This window comes from Ranitomeya imitator, chromosome 4 (assembly GCF_032444005.1).
Source record: "Ranitomeya imitator isolate aRanImi1 chromosome 4, aRanImi1.pri, whole genome shotgun sequence".
Taxonomy (NCBI): Eukaryota; Metazoa; Chordata; class Amphibia; order Anura; family Dendrobatidae; genus Ranitomeya; species Ranitomeya imitator.
In genome coordinates, this window is record NC_091285.1 from 196,842,485 (window position 1) to 196,860,591 (window position 18,107).

The window sequence follows — 18,107 nt, forward strand, 5'->3', positions numbered from 1 at the left end:
CATGATAACAGCTAATATTGCTAAAATAAACACAGTAGATGTTTTCAGTGGCACATAATAGCAAGATTTATGAAAAAAAAACAAAACTTTATAGTAGTGGATAACTTCTTTAAGTCTTGATCGCCTCTATGTTACTGAGCAACTTCATTTAAACCTTTTGATCTCCAGGCAAACAGGAAAAAAAGATCTAAAAATGTGTATTTTGGGTCAAGTTGTGTTTGGATTACACTAAAGGGGTTACCCGGCACTCATTTTCTTTTTGCATATGGGGCTAAGAACTAACAGCCAGGTAATTGCTAACTAACTGCCTGTTTTGCCTGGCAACAATTTCTGCTGACTCAGAGTCGTCACAGACGGCTTATGATGGTGATTCCCTTGCCTCAGCTGACGTAGTGTCGACAGAGAGAAGCATCTTCTACACTGCTCTGCTGACATGGCATCTATGCTGATGTCATAATCATACTCGTGCAGATTGACATCCGGTTCCCACTACCTAACAGTGGGGAGCCAGCTGTCAATCAGCATGACATTGGCAGTAATTCCTCTTTGCCAGAACAGACTGGAAGAGAAGGTGCTGCTTTGTTAAAGGGAATCTGTCACTCCATTTTTCGCCTATAAGCTGTGGCCACTGCCATCAGGGGCTTATCTACAGCTTTCTGTATTGCTGTAGATAAGCCCCTGACGTAACCTGAAAGATTATTATTATTATTTATTATAGCACCATTTATTCCATGGCGCTTTACATGTGAGGAGGGGTATACATAATAAAAGCAGGTACAATAATCTTGAACAACACAAGTCACAACTGGTACAGGAGGAGAGAGGACCCTGCCCGAGAGGGCTCACAATCTACAAGGGATGGGTGAGGATACAATAGGTGAGGATAGAGCTGGTTGTGCAGTGGTTTGGTCAATCGGTGGTTACTGCAGGTTGTAGGCTTGCCGGAAGAGGTAGGTCTTCAGGTTCTTTTTGAAGGTTTCGATGGTAGGTGAGAGTCTGATATGTTGTGGTAGAGAGTTCCAGAGTAGAGGTGATGCGCGTGAGAAATCTTGTATGCGATTGTGGGAAGAGGAGATAAGAGGGGAGTAGAGAAGGAGATCTTGTGAGGATCGGAGGTTGCGTGCAGGAAAGTACTGGGAGACGAGGTCACAGATGTATGGAGGAGACAGGTTGTGGATTGCTTTGTATGTCATGGTTAGGCTTTTGTACTGGAGTCTCTGGGTAATGGGGAGCCAGTGAAGAGATTGACAGAGGGGAGAGGCCGGGGAAAAGCGGGGGGACAGGCGGATTAGTTGGGCAGCAGAGTTTAGAATAGATTGGAGGAGTACGAGATTGTTCCAGGGGAGGCCACAGAGCAGCAGGTTACAGTAGTCGAGGCGGGAGATGATGAGGGCATGAACTAGGATTTTTGCAGATTCTTGGTTTAGGAATGTACGGATCCTTGAAATATTTTTGAGTTGAAGGCAGCAGGAAGTGGAAAGGGCTTGGATATGCGGTTTGAAGGAGAGATCAGTGTCAAGGATTACCCCAAGACAGCGAGCTTGTGGGACTGGGGAGAGTGGGCAGCCGTTTACTGTAATGGATAGGTTCGTTGGGGGGGTCGCGTGAGATGGGGAAAGACAACAAATTCTGTTTTGTCCATGTTAAGTTTTAGAAATCTAGCGGAGAAGAAGGATGAAATAGCGGATAGACATTGAGGGATTCTGGTTAGTAGGGAGGTGATATCTGGTCCAGAGATGTAGATCTGTGTGTCATCAGCATAGAGATGATACTGAAAGCCATGAGATTCTATGAGCTGTCCCAGGCCAAAAGTGTAAATGGAGAAGAGCAGGGGCCCTAGAACTGAACCTTTTGGGACTCCGACAGATAGGGGGCGAGGTGAGGAGGTGGTGTGTGAATGGGAGACGCTGAATATTCGGTCAGTTAAGTATGACGAGATTCAGGATAGGACCAAGTCTGTGATGCCAAGGGATGAGAGGGTCTGTAGTAATAGGGAATGGTCCACTGTGTCAAATGCAGAGGACAGGTCCAGGAGGAGGAGGATAGAGTAGTGTCGCTTGCTCTTGGCAGTTAATAGGTCATTGGTGACCTTAGTTAGGGCAGTTTCAGTGGAGTGGTGTGACCGGAAGCCTGATTGTAAGCGGTCGAAAAGGGAGCAGGAAGATAGATGAGAGGACAGTTCAAGATGGACGTGTTGTTCCAGTAGTTTTGAGGCATAGGGGAAAAGTGATATATGGGGGGATAGCTAGATACAGAGGATGGGTCAAGAGAGGACTTTTTGAGGATAGGTGTGATTGAGGCATGTTTAAAGTTTGAGGGGTAAACATCAGTTGTTAGTGATAGGTTGAAGAAATGGGTTAGAGTTGGGATGAAGACTGTGACGAGGTTTGGGATGAAGTGGGAAAGGATCGGGTCAAGTGCACAGGTGGTGAGATGCGATCTTGAGAGTAGAGTGGAGAGTCGATCTTCTGTAATAGTGGAGAAGTTGGTTTTGGAGGTGAAGGGCTGGGCAGTTGGGAGGAAGGGCCCTGGGGTTGTCGACTAAAACTGTCTCTGATGTTCTCAATCTTCTGCTTGAAAAATGAGGCAAAGTCTTCAGCTGAGATGAGTGGTAAGGGAGGAGGTGCTGGGGGACGGAGGAGAGAGTTGAAGGTGTTGAATAACTGTTTAGGGTTGTGAGAGAGGGAATATATGAGAGATGAGAAGTAGGTTTGTTTAGCTGTGGCGAGTGTGGTCTTGAAAGTAGTGAGGGACTGTTTGAATGCGATAAAGTGCTCGTTGGAGTCGGATCTTTTCCATCTCCGCTCTGCAGCCCTGGAAGCTCGCCTCAGTTCTGTGGTCAGGCTGGTGTGCCGGGGCTGTCTGTTAATTTTGCGAGCTTTGGTATGTGTGAGAGGGGAAAGAGATTCCAAAGCTGCAGCTATTGTGGTGTTATATAGAGCGGCAGCGTCATCCGCATTGTGTAGGGAACTTATGTCTGAGAGAGGGAGGAGGGATTCAGAGAGTGAATGTAGATCAAGGTGTTTAAGATTTCTGCGAGGGTGTGCAAGTTTGTGGGGTGGGGATTGTAGACAAGGAGTGGAGAGGGAAGAGAATGTGAGTAGATTGTGGTCAGAAAGAGGAAGAGGTGAGTTAGAGAGGATAGATAGGGAGCAGATTTGGGTGAAGATGAGGTCCAATGTGTGACCATCTTTGTGAGTGGCTGCAGAAGACCAATGAGTGAGGCCGAAGGAGGAAGTGAGAGATAGAAGTTTAGTGGCAGCTGAGAGGGAAGTGTCAATGGGTATGTTGAAGTCGCCCATAATGATAGTGGGGATGTCTGCAGAAAGGAAATGAAGTAGCCAGGTGGTGAAGTGGTCAAAGAAGGTGATGGCTGGCCCTGGGGGGCGGTAAATGACAACCAGTTGGAGGTTGGTGGGGGCATACATGCGCACAGAGTGCACCTCAAAGGAAGGGAGGGTAACAGAGGGTGGCAGTGGGATTGGGGTGAAGTAGCAGTTATCTGACAGGAGAAAACCAACTCCTCCGCCATGCTTGCTGCTGGGGCGGGGTGTGTGAGAAAGGTGGAAGGCGCCATAGGAAAGTGCAGCAGGAGAGGCTGTGTCAGAAGGGGTGAGCCAGGTTTCAGTGATGGCGAGGAAGGAAAGTTTGGTAGTAACAAAAAGATCGTGGATGTAGGAAAGCTTGTTGCAGACAGAGTGAGCGTTCCACAGAGCTCCTGTTAATGGGACTGGGGAAGTGGGGGCTGGGCGAATGGGTATAAGGTTGGAGAGGTTACGGAAATTTGTGATGGAGCGTGGGTGGGAGGTAGAAATGACTGGGGATGTGGTGAGGAGGACCAGGATTTGGAGAGATATCACCAGCAGTGAGAAGGAGCAGAGAAAGTGTTAGCAGGTGGGAGCAGGAGAGGGCATGAGGTGGCTGTCTGTGCTTGGAGACAGAGGATTGTATGTTAAGGAACAATTTTGAGGAGGAGGTGAGATGGATGGGGAGGATTGAAGAGGAGGGTGAGCAGTTCTTTACTAGGAGTAGGGATTAGGGGAGTTTGCAGAAAGTGAAGAATTATAGGGGTGAAAGTGAAAACAAACAGAAACATTGTTTACAGTGACTGGCCAGTTACCTTCAGTTCCCTTCTGGTTCAATTCTGGTTTTAATTCTAAATTAATCTTCACACTTCTAGGACACACTTATAGGAATCACACAGCAGACGAAAGAAGACTAAGAAAAACAAGTTATATTTTACTCACCCAGGGGTGGTTCCGGTGTGGTCCGGTCTGATGGGCATCACGGTCTGGGTCCAGCGCCTCCCATCTTCATACAATGATGTCCTCTTCTTTGCTTCCTGCCGCAGCTCCTGCGCAGGCGTACTTTATCTGCCCCGTTGATAGCAGAGCAAAGTAATGCAGTGTGCAGGCGCCGGGAAAGGTCAGAAAGGCCTATCTTCTACTTCCAAGCTGTCTGTACAGTCCATCAGTCTCCTGTTCCAGCTAGTTACTGACCTCGGTTACATCTCCCCGTGTCAGCAAACCCGACACCTGGGATCGGCAGCTGAAGTAACTGCGTCGGCCTAGGAGTGGTACCTAGTGGCTACCTGCAGCCCAGTCTGTTTCCACCATCAGGAGCTCCAGCAAACACCAGGTAGCAGCTTAGCTTCCTACACAGGACCGTCCCTGTGGCACAGTCGGTCCACGAACCACATCCTCCACCTGTGGACATGACACTTATAACCTCCTGCTTTGTGGCCCTTCACCATTTTTATTTTCAGTGTGCCTGGCAGCTGCCAAGCCATAACCCTAAGAGGCTAATTAAGTTCTGAAACCTTGGTCAAAGCTATCTGACCACAAAAATCTCCAATGGTGCCCAAACTTTTGCATCGGCCCATTTTCCTTTTTGTAATTTTTAAAATGTATAAAATGAAAAAATATATATTTTTTGACTAAAATGCATAAGAAATGTGTCATCTCTAACTTTAGGCCTTTTAGAGATCATTTCATCGTTTCATCTTCAACTTGCTCCACTGTTCACAATGACAGTAATTTTGACCAGGGGTGCCCAAACTTTTATATGCCACTGTATATACATTTTTAAAAATAACATTAGTACTTAAATTAAAACATAAAATTCTTGTTCTGAATGTTGGTCCAGTCATTTGGCACTGAGGATCAGGATGGAAGAATTAACTTTAAGGGAAGATTATTTCTTTCATTATGGCTTTACCTATATCTTTATCCTCTCCCACCCCTTGGCTAATCTTGATGGACATCTGTTTTTTTTCAGTTGTACTGTATAACTGTGTAATTGTCACTAGAGGTCATGCTGAATCAGTAAAGAACGTCAGTGCTAATTCCAATAATAAGGCATACTGGGATTGGCAGCAGATCTTCGCCAGTACACTTGGTATATGCTGATTGCATAATGAAGGTGTCCACACTGCCCAGCAGGATACATTGACGACATCACATTCACAGCTGTAATTAGGGTGGTGAGCTATTAACCCTTAAGGGATTTTGGGGTTTTATGCACATACTGTACATATTAGGAAACTGTGATAATATGACTCTTACAACGTCCACAGATTTGTTCTAATTTTTTGTCAAATCTAACTGGCTCTTTGGTCCACGCCGTGAAGATACATCGCTTCTTCACTGTGCAGATTTGCCATGTCATCTTCTGTGAGAGCTGTAATGGGAACATATTGGTTGACACCGAGAAGCCCCTATAAAACAGATCTGGCACCGGACTTCACAGTACAAACTGCAGGCAGTATCATATAGATATTTTAGACCTGGTAAGGCTGGTATACTCCGAGAGGCTATTTAACCCCTTCCCGACCTGTGACACAGCGTATGCGTCATGAAAGTCGGTGCCAATCCGACCTGTGACGCATATGCTGTGTCACAGAAAGATCGCGTCCCTGCAGATCGGGTGAAAGGGTTAACTCCCATTTCACCCGATCTGCAGGGACAGGGGGAGTGGTAGTTTAGCCCAGGGGGGGTGGCTTCACCCCCCCATGGCTACGATCGCTCTGATTGGCTGTTGAAAGTGAAACTGCCAATCAGAGCGATTTGTAATATTTCACCTAAAAAAATGGTGAAATATTACAATCCAGCCATGGCCGATGCTGCAATATCATCGGCCATGGCTGGAAATACTAATGTGCCCCCACCCCACCCCACCGATCGCCCCCCCAGCCCCCCGATCTGTGGCCCGCTCCCCTCCGTCCTGTGCTCCGCTCCCCCGTCCTCCTGTCCGCTCCCCCCGTGCTCCAATCACACCCCCCCGTGCTCCAATCACACCCCCCCGTGCTCCAATCAAACCCCCCGCACTCCGATCCCCCCCGTGCTCCGATCCACCCCCCCTGCACACCGATCCACCCCCCCTGCACACCGATCCACCCGCCCGCACACCGATCACTCTCCCCCATGCTCCGATCCCTCCCCCCCCGTGCTCCGACGCCCCCCCGTGCCCTGATCTCCCCCCCCTGTGCCCTGATCTCCCCCCCTTATACTTACCGATCCTGGCGGGGTCCGTCCGTCTTCTTCCCCGGGCGCCGCCATGTTCCAAAATGGCGGGCGCATGCGCAGTGCGCCCGCCGAATCTGCCGGCCGGCAGATTCGTTCCAATGTGAATTTTGATCACTGTGATATAATCTATCACAGTGGTCAAAATAAAAAAACAGTAAATGACCCCCCCCATTTGTCCCCCATAGATAGGGACAATAATAAAATAAAGAATTTTTTTTTTTTTTCACTAAGGTTGGAGTTAGAACTAGGGTTAGGGGTAGGGTTAGGGGTAGGGTTTAGGGGTAGGGGTAGGGGTAGGGGTAGGGTTAGGGGTAGGGGTAGGGGTAGGGTTAGGGGTAGGGTTAGGGGTAGGGGTAGGGTTTCGGTATGTGCACACGTATTCTGGTCCTCTGCGGATTTTTCCGCAGCGGATTTGATAAATCCGCAGTGCTAAACCGCTGCGGATTTATGGCAGATTTACCGCGGTTTTTCTGCGCATTTCACTGCGGTTTTACAACTGCGATTTTCTATTGGAGCAGTTGTAAAACCGCTGTGGAATCCGCAGAAAGAAGTGACATGCTGCGGAATGTAAACCGCTGCGTTTCCGTGCAGTTTTTCCGCAGCATGTGTACAGCGATTTTTGTTTCCCATAGGTTTACATTGAAATGTAAACTCATGGGAAACTGCTGCGGATCCGCAGCGTTTTCCGAAGCGTGTGCACATACCTTTAGAATTAGGCTATGTGCACACGGTGCGGATTTGGCTGCGGATCCGCAGCGGATTGGCCGCTGCGGATCCGCAGCAGTGTTCCATCAGGTTTACAGTACCATGTAAACCTATGGAAAACCAAATCCGCTGTGCCCATGGTGCGGAAAATACCGCACGGAAACGCTGCGTTGTATTTTCCGCAGCATGTCAATTCTTTGTGCGGATTCCGCAGCGTTTTACACCTATTCCTCAATAGGAATCCGCAGGTGAAATCCGCAGTAAATCCGCAGGTAAAACGCAGTGCCTTTTACCCGCGGATTTTTCAAAAATGGTGCGGAAAAATCTCACACGAATCCGCAACGTGGGTACATAGCCTTAGGGTTAGGGTTGGGTTGGAATTAGGGTTGTGGTTAGGGTTAGGGGTGTGTTGGGGTTAGGGTTGTGGTTAGGGGTGTGTTGCGGTTAGGGTTGTGGTTAGGGTTACGGCTACAGTTGGGATAAGGGTTAGGGGTGTGTTGGCGTTAGAATTGAGGGGTTTCCACTGTTTAAGCACATCAGGGGGTCTCCAAACGCAACATGGCGCCACCATTGATTCCAGCCAATCTTTTATTCAAAAAGTCAAATGGTGCTCCTTCCCTTCCGAGCCCCGACGTGTGCCCAAACAGTGGTTTACCCCCACATATGGGGTATCAGTGTACTCAGGACAAACTGGGCAACAATTACTGGGGTCCAATTTCTCCTGTTACCCTTGAGAAAATAAAAAATTGCTTGCTAAAACATCATTTTTGAGGAAAGAAAAATGATTTTTTATTTTCACGGCTCTGCGTTGTAAACGTCTGTGAAGCACTTGGGGGTTCAAAGTGCTCACCACATATCTAGATAAGTTCCTTGGGGGGTCTAGTTTCCAAAATGGGGTCACTTGTGGGGGGTTTCTACTGTTTAGGCACACCAGGGGCTCTGCAAATGCAACGTGACGCCCGCAGACCATTCCATCAAAGTCTGCATTTCAAAACGTCACTACTTGACTTCCGAGCCCCGACATGTGCCCAAACAGTGGTTTACCCCCACATATGGGGTATCAGCGTACTCAGGACAAACTGGGCAACAATTACTGGGGTCCAATTTCTCCTGTTACCCTTGAGAAAATAAAAAATTGCTTGCTAAAACATCATTTTTGAGGAAAGAAAAATGATTTTTTATTTTCACGGCTCTGCGTTGTAAACGTCTGTGAAGCACTTGGGGGTTCAAAGTGCTCACCACATATCTAGATAAGTTCCTTGGGGGGTCTAGTTTCCAAAATAGGGTCACTTGTGGGGGGTTTCTACTGTTTAGGCACACCAGGGGCTCTGCAAACGCAACGTGACGCCCGCAGACCATTCCATCAAAGTCTGCATTTCAAAACGTCACTACTTGACTTCCGAGCCCCGACATGTGCCCAAACAGTGGTTTACCCCCACATATGGGGTATCAGCGTACTCAGGACAAACTGGGCAACAATTACTGGGGTCCAATTTCTCCTGTTACCCTTGAGAAAATAAAAAATTGCTTGCTAAAACATCATTTTTGAGGAAAGAAAAATTATTTTTTATTTTCACGGCTCTGCGTTGTAAACGTCTGTGAAGCACTTGGGGGTTCAAAGTGCTCACCACATATCTAGATAAGTTCCTTGGGGGGTCTAGTTTCCAAAATGGGGTCATTTGTGGGGGGTTTCTACTGTTTAGGCACACCAGGGGCTCTGCAAACGCAACGTGACGCCCGCAGACCATTCCATCAAAGTCTGCATTTCAAAACGTCACTACTTGACTTCCGAGCCCCGACATGTGCCCAAACAGTGGTTTACCCCCACATATGGGGTATCAGCGTACTCAGGACAAACTGGGCAACAATTACTGGGGTCCAATTTCTCCTGTTACCCTTGAGAAAATAAAAAATTGCTTGCTAAAACATCATTTTTGAGGAAAGAAAAATGATTTTTTATTTTCACGGCTCTGCGTTGTAAACGTCTGTGAAGCACTTGGGGGTTCAAAGTGCTCACCACATATCTAGAAAAGTTCCTTGGGGGGTCTAGTTTCCAAAATGGGGTCACTTGTGGGGGGTTTCTACTGTTTAGGCACACCAGGGGCTCTGCAAACGCAACGTGACGCCCGCAGACCATTCCATCAAAGTCTGCATTTCAAAACGTCACTACTTGAATTCCGAGCCCCGACATGTGCCCAAACAGTGGTTTACCCCCACATATGGGGTATCAGCGTACTCAGGACAAACTGGGCAACAAATACTGGGGTCCAATTTCTCCTGTTACCCTTGAGAAAATAAAAAATTGCTTGCTAAAACATCATTTTTGAGGAAAGAAAAATGATTTTTTATTTTCACGGCTCTGCGTTGTAAACGTCTGTGAAGCACTTGGGGGTTCAAAGTGCTCACCACATATCTAGATAAGTTCCTTGGGGGGTCTAGTTTCCAAAATGGGGTCACTTGTGGGGGGTTTCTACTGTTTAGGCACACCAGGGGCTCTGCAAACGCAACGTGACGCCCGCAGACCATTCCATCAAAGTCTGCATTTCAAAACGTCACTACTTCCCTTCTGAGCCCCGACGTGTGCCCAAACAGTGGTTTACCCCCACATATGGGGTATCAGCGTACTCAGGAGAAACTGGACAACAACTTTTGGGGTCCAATTTCTCCTGTAACCCTTGGGAAAATAAAAAATTCTGGGCTGAAAAATTATTTTTGAGGAAAGAAAACGTATTTATTATTTTCACTGCTCTGTGTTATAAACTTCTGTGAAGCACTTGGGGGTTCAAAGTGCTCACCTCACATCTAGATAAGTTCCTTTCGGGGTCTAGTTTCTAAAATGGGGTCACTTGTGGGGGGTTTCTACTGTTTAGCCACATCAGGGGCTCTGCAAACGCAACGTAACGCCCGCAGAGCATTCCATCAAAGTCTGCATTTCAAAATGTCACTACTTGACTTCCGAGCCCCGACATGTGCCCAAACTGTGGTTTACCCCCACATATGGGGTATCAGCGTACTCAGGAGAAACTGTACAACAACTTTTGGGGTCAAATTTCTCCTGTTACCCTTGGGAAAATAATAAATTGCAGGCTAAAAAATCATTTTAGAGAAAATAAAATTTTTATTTTATTTTCATGGCTCTGCGTTATAAACTTCTGTGAAGCACTTGGAAGTTCAAAGTCCTCACCACACATCTAGATTAGTTCCTTTGGGGGTCTAGTTTCCAAAATGGGGTCATATGTGGGGGATCTCCAATGTTTAGGCACACAGGGGCTCTCCAAACGTGACATGGTGTCCGCTAATGATTGGAGCTAATTTTCCATTTAAAAAGCCAATTGGCGTGCCTTCCCATCCGAGCCCTGCCGTGCGCCCAAACAGTGGTTTACCCCCACATATGGGGTATCAGCGTACTCAGGACAAACTGGACAACAACATTTGCGGTCCAATTTCTCCTATTACCCTTGGCAAAATAGGAAATTCCAGGCTAAAAATCATTTTTGAGGAAAGAAAAATTATTTTTTATTTTCATGGCTCTGCATTATAAACTTCTGTGAAGCACCTGGGGGTTTAAAGTGCTCAATATGCATCTAGATAAGTTCCTTGGGGGGTCTAGTTTCCAAAATGGGGTCACTTGTGGGGGAGCTCCAATGCATAGGCACACAGGGGCTCTCTAAACGCGACATGGTGTCCGCTAACAATTGGAGCTAATTTTCCATTCAAAAAGTCAAATGGCGCGCCTTCCCTTCCGAGCCCTGCCGTGTGCCCAAACAGTGGTTTACCCCCACATATGAGGTATCGGCGTACTCGGGAGAAATTGCCCAACAAATTTTAGGATTCATTTTATCCTATTGCCCATGTGAAAATGAAAAACTGAGGCGAAAAGAATTTTTTTGTGAAAACAAAAGTACTTTTTCATTTTTACAGATCAATTTGTGAAGCACCTGAGGGTTTAAAGTGCTCAATATGCATCTAGATAAGTTCCTTGGGGGGTCTAGTTTCCAAAATGGGGTCATTTGTGGGGGAGCTCCAATGTTTAGGCACACGGGGGCTCTCCAAACACGACATGGTGTCCGCTAACGATGGAGATAATTTTTCATTCAAAAAGTCAAATGGCGCTCCTTCCCTTCTGAACCTTACCATGTGCCCAAACAGTGGTTTACCCCCACATGTGAGGTATCGGTGTACTCATGAGAAATTGCCCAACAAATTTTAGGATCCATTTTATCCTGTTGCCCATGTGAAAATGAAAAAAATTGAGGCTAAAAGAATTTTTTTGTGAAAAAAAGTACTTTTTCATTTTTACGGATCAATTTGTGAAGCCCCCGGGGGTTCAAAGTTCTCACTATGCATCTAGATAAGTTCCTTGGGGCGTCTAGTTTCCAAAATGGGTTCACGTGTGGGGGAGCTCCAATTTTTAGGCACACGGGGGCTCTCCAAACGTGACATGGTGTCCGCTAAAGAGTGGAGCCAATTTTTCATTCAAAAAGTCAAATGGCGCTCCTTCCCTTCCAAGCCCTGCCGTGCGCCCAAACAGTGGTTTACCCCCACATATGAGGTATCAGCGTACTCAGGACAAATTGCACAACAACTTTCGTGGTTCAGTTTCTCCTTGTACCATTGGGAAAATAAAAAAAATGTTGCTAAAAGATAATTTTTGTGACTAAAAAGTTAAATGTTCATTTTTTCCTTCCATGTTGCTTCTGCTGCTGTGAAGCACCTGAAGGGTTAAAAAACTTCTTGAATGTGGTTTTGAGCACCTTGAGGGGTGCATTTTTTAGAATGGTGTCACTTTTGGGTATTTTCAGCCATATAGACCCCTCAAACTGACTTCAAATGTGAGGTGGTCCCTAAAAAAAATGGTTTTGTAAATTTCGTTGTAAAAATGAGAAATCGCTGGTCAAATTTTAACTCTTATAACTTCCTAGCAAAAAAAAATTTTGTTTCCAAAATTGTGCTGGTGTAAAGTAGACATGTGGGAAATGTTATTTATTAACTATTTTGTGTCACATAACTCTCTGGTTTAACAGAATAAAAATTAAAAATGTGAAAATTGCGAAATTTTCAAAATTTTCGCCAAATTTCCGTTTTTATCACAAATAAACGCAGAATTTATTGACCTAAATTTACCACTAACATGAAGCCCAATATGTCACGAAAAAACAATCTCAGAACCGCTAGGATCCGTTGAAGCGTTCCTGAGTTATTACCTCATAAAGGGACACTGGTCAGAATTGCAAAAAACGGCCAGGTCATTAAGGTCAAAATAGGCTGGGTCATGAAGGGGTTAATGGTTTGTAAATGGTTGAGCTCAATCTCCGTCCACCAAGCGTGATTGACAGCTCCTCCTTGCTGCTGAGATGTCGCAGTACAAGCTGCAGGGGGAAAACAAATGCTCTCCGTATACCAGACAGAGTGGTCATCACCACGCCTGACCTGGAGCGCTTGCTTTGAGCTGCCAGATTGTTATAGTTCTGAAATATCATAATTTTACATGTCTTATATTACAGCTCAGCGGTAGATAGGAGATGTTGGTCTTTTCATTAATCAGGAAGCAGTTCTGATAAGGTTTTCCATACCGTAGGTTCTTTATCTAACAGTGAGATAATGGTTCTAATTATATTATGTATTTAAGGTCATGAACACAACCTTGCTCAAGCCTACCACCAGGCTCACGCGGAAAGGCTTTGTGAAGATTTTGTGGCCACACAGGGGTTGAATAAGCTCTTCACAGTAATGGATACATTTGCTTGTGGAAACCTGAGGATTGAGCAGTCAGACAACCCAGGGGCTGAGTATTCTACAGTTTCTTCAAGGTATAATCTTAAACAAAAAACAAAATGTCATCTTACTTATGTTTCACCTGTTCTATACATATGAATGCTAAGTGGTGGGAAACCATGGCATGTATCTCTAGGTGGCTGCCTATGATCTTGTGTTGGTCGTAGTGTATCTGAAACTCCACAGTAGAAAGGTTACAATAACAAAACTTTTTGATTGGAGTTAGGTAACTGATTGGCAATGTGTTTCTCTCGTTGCAGAATTACCATTAGTTAGTTTCCTAATGGGATCACTAAAGGGGCTGTCCAGTGACAACATTTTATCACATATATACTGACTACTTTACATTGTATCAAAGTGTCAGATCTTCAGTGTTGTCCTGTGAAAAGATATAATAAAATATTTACAAAAATGTGAGGGGTGTACTCACTTTTGTCATCTATGCTGCAGAGCAGGCTGTCAATAAGTGTACTGAGGAGTAATTACAGTGCGCTCGCTATGTAGTGTGCTCACCACCGCTGTGTACTTCCCCACTGCTGCTCCAGCACTACAGCTCTGCGGCAGCAGTGACACGACAACTACAGCGTCTGATCACTTCAGCCAGTGACTGGGCTCAGCAGATTTAATAAATTATTTACAAAAATGTGAGGGGTGTACACACATTTGTGATCTATGCTGGCTGTCAATAAGTGTACTGAGGAGTGATTACAGTGCGCTCGCTGTGTAGTGTGCTCACCACCGCTGTGTACTTGCCCACTGCTGCTCCAGTACTACAGCTCTGCGGCAGCAGTGACGCCACAACTACAGCGTCTGATCACTTCAGCCAGTGACTGGGCTCAGCAGTGGTGCCCATACAGATGGGATCAGACCCCTGAGCCCAGTAACTGACTGCTCCGGTCTCCTGCTGTCGTCGAGATTTTTAAGTAAAATGAAACAACATCTGCAAAAGGTCTATTGGCAAATTTGTTCATAGCGCTGAGGGTTGCAAGCATTTGTGCTGATTTTGTAGTTTTACATGTCTTTATAAACAGAATTCTACTCTCTGCTCCTGCTTTCCTTCTTTACTCACAGGTTGGACATGGAGAAGTCCATTCTGCTGTTACATGGAGTGAGAGGAAGTGGAAAGTCCACCGCAGTTGCAAAATGGCTCCACTCATTTAAGGGAATCAGCGCCAATGGTTCAGTAGTCTCCTATTTTGTTGGCAGTAGTGGCCGTAGTGATGACATCATGGGCTTTTTACGCCATTGCATCATTTGCCTTCAGTGTGATTACTTTGGTAACTAATATTATCATTGGTTGGAGTTTAGTCATTGAATGCTTGAAGTAAAACCAACAGATCCTGTACTCCAGACGATCCCGTTTTTCTCTGGAGCCTTTTCTTGACGACACAGAGCGTCCCATTATACATAACAGTTTGTATAATGTCTATAGAATGTACATGTCCAGCTGTGGGCTGCTGTATACTTAGACAGAAGGATTAACCACTTAAGGACCAGGGGTATTTCCGTTTTTGCATTTCCGTTTTTTGCTCCCCTTCTTCCCAGAGCCATAACTTTTTTTATTTTCCCATCAATATGGGTATGTGAGGGCTTGTTTTTGCGTAATGAGTTGTACTTTTGAAATATACCATTTGTTTTACCATATCTTGTTCTGGAAAACGGGAAAAAAATTGTAAGTGTGGGGAAAATTGCAAAAAAAGTGCAATTCCACATTTTTTTTTTTTACTAGGTTCACTAAATGCTAAAACTGACCTGCCATTATGATTCTCCAGGTCCTTGCCAGTTCATAGATACCAAACATGTAGAGGTTCTTTTTTATTTAAGTGGTGAAGAAAATCCCAAAGTTTGAAAAAAATGTAAAACAAAATTGCTCCATTTTCCGAGACCTGTAGCATCTCCATTTTTCGGTATCTGGGGCTGGGTGAGGGCTTAGTTTTTGCTTGCCGAGCTGCCGTTTATATTGGTGACATTTTGGGATAGATATGATGTTTTGATGACCTGTTATTGCTTTTTATTGTAATGTTGCAGCAACCAAAAAAACGTAATTCTGTCTTTTTGATTTTTTTTCTTTGTTTTCCCATTTATTTGTTATCCCATTTACTTATCAGATAAATTCTTTTTATATATATATAGACTGGCTGATTCTGAACACGGCAATACCAAATATGTATACATTTTTTTAATTGTTTTATTTTGAATAGGGTAAAAGGGGGGTGATTTTAACTTTTATTTGTTTTTTGTTTTTTATAGTTTTAAAAACATTTTTTTTTTTACCTTTCACTTGCTTCAATAGATCTTCTGATCGCTTGTGCTACACACAGCAGTATGTAGCAGAAATGATCACTTGCTATGAGCGCTGTCCAGTGATTTGGCAATGACAACCACCTTCCGCAGACCCGAGGCTGTCATTCCAACCCATTGACTACCTGCGTCATGTGACACGGGCACCAATAGGCGTGGTTTGTGATGCGCTTCTGGCGCGGCCATGTAAAATGCCGCTATCTGAGTTTGACACAAGCATTAAACATGTTAACAGCTGTGGGTGTATGGCGATTCCACCCGCAGCTGTTAGTGGCACATGACTGCTGGGCAGATCAGCTGTCATGTGCCGGAAAATGTGCGGGCTCATGACCGGAGCCCGCACCAAGTGGATGCGCCCTATGACGGATATATCCATCATTAGATGTTAAGGGGTTAATATGATAGGCACCTCAGTGTTTATGGACTTTGTACATGGAGCGCCTGGTGGGGTTAACTTTATCAGCTCTGCTGCATTGCTAAATCTAAACACTCTGATTGTGCCAGAACCACTGCACCCAGTAAATTAAGAGATACATCATTGGATTCAGTCTTTGTCTACATCAGGCTGTTGTCAAATGAGGTAGCAAAAATCTGACAGATTCCCTTTAAAGGGGTTGTCCGGTCCAAATCGATAAGTCTGCAGTCACTCTATGTGACTGCAGACTTATGAATCCCCCAGCACACACACTGACTGCTGCGAGTATTTGCCAGTTTCTGAACCTGGATCAGAGGGTGTTTGAGTTATACATACTCCCGGTTAGAGCCCATGTGCTGGGTGTGGGCTCGCTCCATATACTTGTATTGAGCGACTCCGCGCCTCGTCTAGTGATGCGGCCATCCAGTGGGCCAAATAGAGGGAGTGGCCTCTCTCTTTCAATGTTCTTTTTATTGAAAAGTTTAAATGCGATAACAATGAATAGAGATATGCTCTATGACAATAGTAAGAGCAATTAACATTTATGATAATAGTAATTAAGTGTCTTTATTCTAAACTTGTTTGAGTAACTCTAGAATATAAGTGGGAAAAGAGACTCAGATACTTTAAGTCAAAAGAGCTATAACTCACTTTAAAGAGGGAGAGGGGTTGAACTATCAAGAAGGAAAGAGGAGAGATGGATAGGAGAAGAGAGGGGGCAGGGGAGTAATTAAGGTGAGAGAAGGATGAAGTTGTGGAGATAGGGGTATGGGGGGAGGGAGATAGCACCCTGGGATCTGCATTTAAAGCGAACCGGTCACCCCCCCCAGGCGTTTGTAACTAAAAGAGCCACCTTGTGATGCACTAATGCTGCATTCTGACAAGGTGGCTCTTTTAGTTTGGGTCCCTAGCACTGCTGAAACAATCGTTTTTGAAATTTGTCCCTCATACCTCGAAATCGCCAGGGAGGCAGGTCTTTCCCCCCTAATCCTGACACCTCCCAGCCGTCACTCATGGCCTCTGCACGCCGAGCGCCGCCTCCTCTTTCTTCATTAGGTTCCCTTTAAGATTGGTGACAGGTTCCCTTTAAGATTGAGTTATGACACAATTTGTGAGTGAAAGGACGGTTGAGTTCTAAAATGGATCCAATGCTTCCATATTTCTTGAAAGTTAGTGGTATTAACTGTTGCTGCTAGCTCTTCTATATGAAAAATTTGATCAATTTTAGAATAAAGTTGTTGAGTACTGGGGATCGATGTTGATTTCCAGTTGGTGTGAATCAAGGATTTCCCTGCTGATAGAATATATTGCGTTAGTTTAGTAGAGTTTTTATCATACTGCTCTGGTGGGAGGTTTAGTAGTACATTCTCTGGTTTTAAAATAATACGTTTGCCTATTACTTTCTTTATTGTTGTGCTCACTTCCTCCCAAAAAGGCCGAAGGGATTGGCAGGACCACCAAATATGGATATAACTGCCTTCATTTTTTCCACATCTCCAACAAATACTCGTTGAAGTGTGTTGCCATCTTTGGATCAGGTTGGGAGTAATATACCATCTAGAAATAATTTTGAATGAGTTCTCTTGAATTCATACACAATGCAAGGGGCCATGGGTGTTCCTATAGATATGTTTAATTTGAGTTGCCGAAAAGGAGATTCCCATGTCCTTTTCCCAGTTAGATAAATATGCTCTTTTTAGCGGAACATCAATCTTGAGTAAGGGGATTGGTATATTGTTGATAGAATTTTGGTGAGTGCTTTAGTCCTAGCACAAAGAGCTTCATAGGGTGTTAGAGATCTATCTAAGTCTATTTGGCGCTTTTGTTGGCGGAAGAGATAGGATAATCTTCCGTGTTGTAAGAATGTGAGTTTTTATAGTCCCGGGTTTTTACGTAATTCTTGTAGTGAGAGGAGGATTCCATCTTCAAAGACTTGTTCGATATACAGTAGACTTTAGCAGCTTGCTGGGAAGGAATTTCTAATAAGTCAGTAATTTTTGTTAGTGGGGAAAAGGGTGGGAGCTAAAGCTTTATATGTCTTTTCCCATATCTTAATTGTAGCATTTGTGTGGATATTATTACAACTAGATGATAGTGAGTCATTGATTTGGCTCAGCAAAATAGTTCGAAGAAGGATTGGGGACATCGATTCTTCTATTTTCAACCAGTGTTTATCTTCCGAGCCTCTGATCCAGACTCCTGTTCTGGCGATGTGCGCCGCTTGATAATATTTTATAATATTACTAGCATTCCCACATATACATAAATGTGGAGAAAAGAAGCGATCCCATATGTAAACAACCATAAAACAATTTTTATTAGTGACAATATTAAAACAACAATTAAGAAGAAATAAAAATGCAAAAAAAATGCCGTAGGGGACACCA

General features: G+C 44.7%; 1 protein-coding gene across 5 annotated transcripts in view; it reads left to right on the forward strand.

The window, feature by feature from the left end:
* Positions 1–18,107, forward strand: part of LOC138675751 (tetratricopeptide repeat protein 41-like) — a 119,291-nt gene that overhangs the window by 44,226 nt on the left and 56,958 nt on the right. For all 5 annotated transcript variants that reach the window (XM_069764247.1, XM_069764248.1, XM_069764249.1 and 2 more), the window contains 2 exons: positions 12,859–13,039; positions 14,076–14,281. In XM_069764247.1, the coding sequence (XP_069620348.1) occupies positions 12,859–13,039; positions 14,076–14,281 (387 nt within the window). The remainder of the gene's footprint in view (positions 1–12,858; positions 13,040–14,075; positions 14,282–18,107) is intronic.